At 57.5% G+C, this 2,616-nt stretch overlaps 1 protein-coding gene across 1 annotated transcript; it reads left to right on the forward strand.

Annotated features, from left to right (window-relative positions):
* Nucleotides 1–16: 16 nt before the first annotated feature.
* On the forward strand, nucleotides 17–2,394 carry LOC122192589 (complement C3-like; the record flags this gene model as incomplete). The annotated part of the gene is made up of 5 exons (XM_042893188.1): nucleotides 17–311; nucleotides 1,424–1,494; nucleotides 1,600–1,694; nucleotides 2,134–2,216; nucleotides 2,299–2,394. Coding segments are annotated over exons 1-5 (640 nt in total), but the record flags the coding sequence as incomplete, so codon positions are not given.
* Between the last annotated feature and the right edge of the window lie 222 nt (nucleotides 2,395–2,616).

The following is a 2,616-nucleotide window of genomic DNA, read 5'->3' on the forward strand; positions in this document are numbered from 1 at the left end:
GGTAACCCCAGTGCTCATGGGGACAACCACCTCAGGGTATTTTGGGGTCAGTATTTTGGGGTCCTTGGAGTCTTTGGGGACGTTCACCTCAGTGCATCCCCATCCCGGTCCCCTGACTGCAGTTGTCCCCCGCTGTCCCCTGTCCCTACAGGTGCCGGTCAAGCTGCTGCCGCAGGTGGTGGGGAAGCACTTTGTGTCGGTGGTGGCACGGGTGGGACAGGTGACCCTGGAGAAGGTGCTGCTGGTGTCCCTACAGAGCGGCCACATCTTCCTGCAGACCGACAAACCCATCTACACCCCCGGCTCCACCGGTGAGCCCTGAGCTGCTGGCCTTGGCATTTGGGGACAATTTGGGGACTGTTCTCTTTGTGTCCCTTCTTTAGGGCTCAGGACCCATCCTGGGACCTTCCCATGATGTCCCCTGTGGGGTCAGGGCCTGTTTGGAGTCATCCTCTCTACGCTCCCTATGGAGGTCCAGGATTCGTTTTGGGGTCTTCCCATGATGTCCCCATTGAGGCCCAGAACCCATTTGGGACGTCCCTATGATGTCCCCATTGGGGTCAGGACCTGTTTGGAGTCATCCTCTCTATGCTCCCTATGGAGGTCCAGGATTCGTTTTGGGGTCTTCCACTGATGTCCCCATTGAGGTCCAGCACCCATACTGGGACATACTGGGGTTCAGAATCCATTTGGGGACTTCCCATGATGTCCCCATTGGGTCAGGACCTGTTTGGAGTCATCCTCTCTATGCCCCCTATGGAGGTCCAGAATTCGTTTTGGGGTCTTCCACTGATGTCCCATTGAGGTCCTGCACCTACGTGTGCAATATTGGGGTTCAGAACCCAATTGGGGACCTTCCCATGATGTCCCCATTGGGATCCAGCAACCACATGGGGACATATTGGAGTCCAGAACCCATTTTGGGACATCGCTATGATGTCCCCATTGGGGTCAGGACCTGTTTGGAGTCATCCTCTCTATGCGCCCTATGGAGGTCCAGGATTCATTTTGGGGTCTTCTGTTGACGTCCCCATTGAGGTCCAGCACCCATACTGGGACATACTGGGGTTCGGAATCCATTTGGGGACTTTCCATGATGTCCCCATTGGGTCAGGACCTGTTTGGAGTCATCCTCTCTATGCCCCCTATGGAGGTCCAGGATTCATTTTGGGGTCTTTCCTTGACGTCCCATTGAAGTCCAGCACCGACGTGTGCAATATTGGGGTTCAGAACCCATTTGGGGACCTTCCCATGATGTCCCCATTGGGATCCAGCACCCACATGGGGACATATTGGATTCCAAGACCTGGGCCATCCTCTTTATGGCCTCTATTGGGGTCTGGAATTCATTTGGGATCTCCTCCTGATGTCCCCTTGGTGTCCCCCCCCATGTCCCTCCCATGTCCCCTGTGTCCCCTCCCAGTGCTCTGCCGTCTCTTCGCCCTGAGTCGCTTCATGCAGCCTCTGCTGAAGACGGTGATCGTGGAGGTCAAGGTGAGTGACCTGGCAACACGAGGACGACGTGGTGACACGGGGACGTGGTGACATGGGGACGGTGCCACCCACCCCCTCCTTCCCAACCGTCCCCTCTCCCCACAGACACCCGATAACGTCATCATCAAACAAGTGCCCGTGTCGTCCCCCATGAGGAATGGGATCTTCTCCATCAACCACAACCTGCCGGAGGTGGTCAGGTGGGTGTCAACCCCCAGAATGGGGCAACCTGTCCCTGTCCCTGTCCCTGTCCCTGTCCCTCTTCCTGTCCCTGTCCCTGTCCCTGTCCCTGTCCCTGTCCCTGTTCCTGTCCCTCTTCCTGTCCCTGTCCCTGTCCCTCTTCCTGTCCCTTTCCCTGTCCCTGTCCCTGTCCCTGTCCCTCTTCCTGTCCCTGTCCCTCTTCCTGTCCCTCTTCCTGTCCCTTTCCCTCTTCCTGTCCCTGTCCCTGTCCCTCTTCCTGTCCCTGTCCCTCTTCCTGTCCCTTTCCCTGTCCCTGTCCCTGTCCCTGTCCCTGTCCCTGTCCCTCTTCCTGTCCCTCTTCCTGTCCCTCTTCCTGTCGCTATCCCTCTTCCTGTCCCTCTTCCTGTCCCTGTCCCTCTTCCTGTCCCTTTCCCCTCACCCCATCCCCACTTTTTCCAGCCTGGGGACGTGGACAATCACGGCCAAATTTGAAGACTCGCAGGATCAGGTCTTCAGCACGCAATTTGAAGTCAAGGAATACGGTACGGTGGGGTGGGGGGTCTCCACCCCAAACCCACTGATCCCTGGTGCCCCATCCCGGACCCATAAGTGTCTCTTCCACAGTGCTGCCAAGCTTTGAGGTGACTCTGGATCCACAGGAGAAGTTTCTCTACATTGACCGGCAGGAGAATTTCCGGGTGTCCATCACAGCCAGGTGGGGTGGGAACCCCAAAACCACTTGTTTTGGGGTCAGACTGAGGGTGATGGGGAGGACGGTCCTATTCCACCTGGGTGTGATACAGCCAGGGAGGGGAGGGACTGGGGACATGGGGTGGTGGGGATTTGGGGTGGTGGGGATGAGAGCAATGGGGACAGGGGGCAATGAGGATGAGGATCATCATCCTCAGGACTTGGGGTGGTGGGGATTTGGGGTGGTGGGGA

This window comes from Lagopus leucura, unplaced genomic scaffold, assembly GCF_019238085.1.
Source record: "Lagopus leucura isolate 7727_CA_CO unplaced genomic scaffold, USGS_WTPT01 56161-0_obj-0_obj, whole genome shotgun sequence".
In the NCBI taxonomy this organism is placed as follows: Eukaryota; Metazoa; Chordata; class Aves; order Galliformes; family Phasianidae; genus Lagopus; species Lagopus leucura.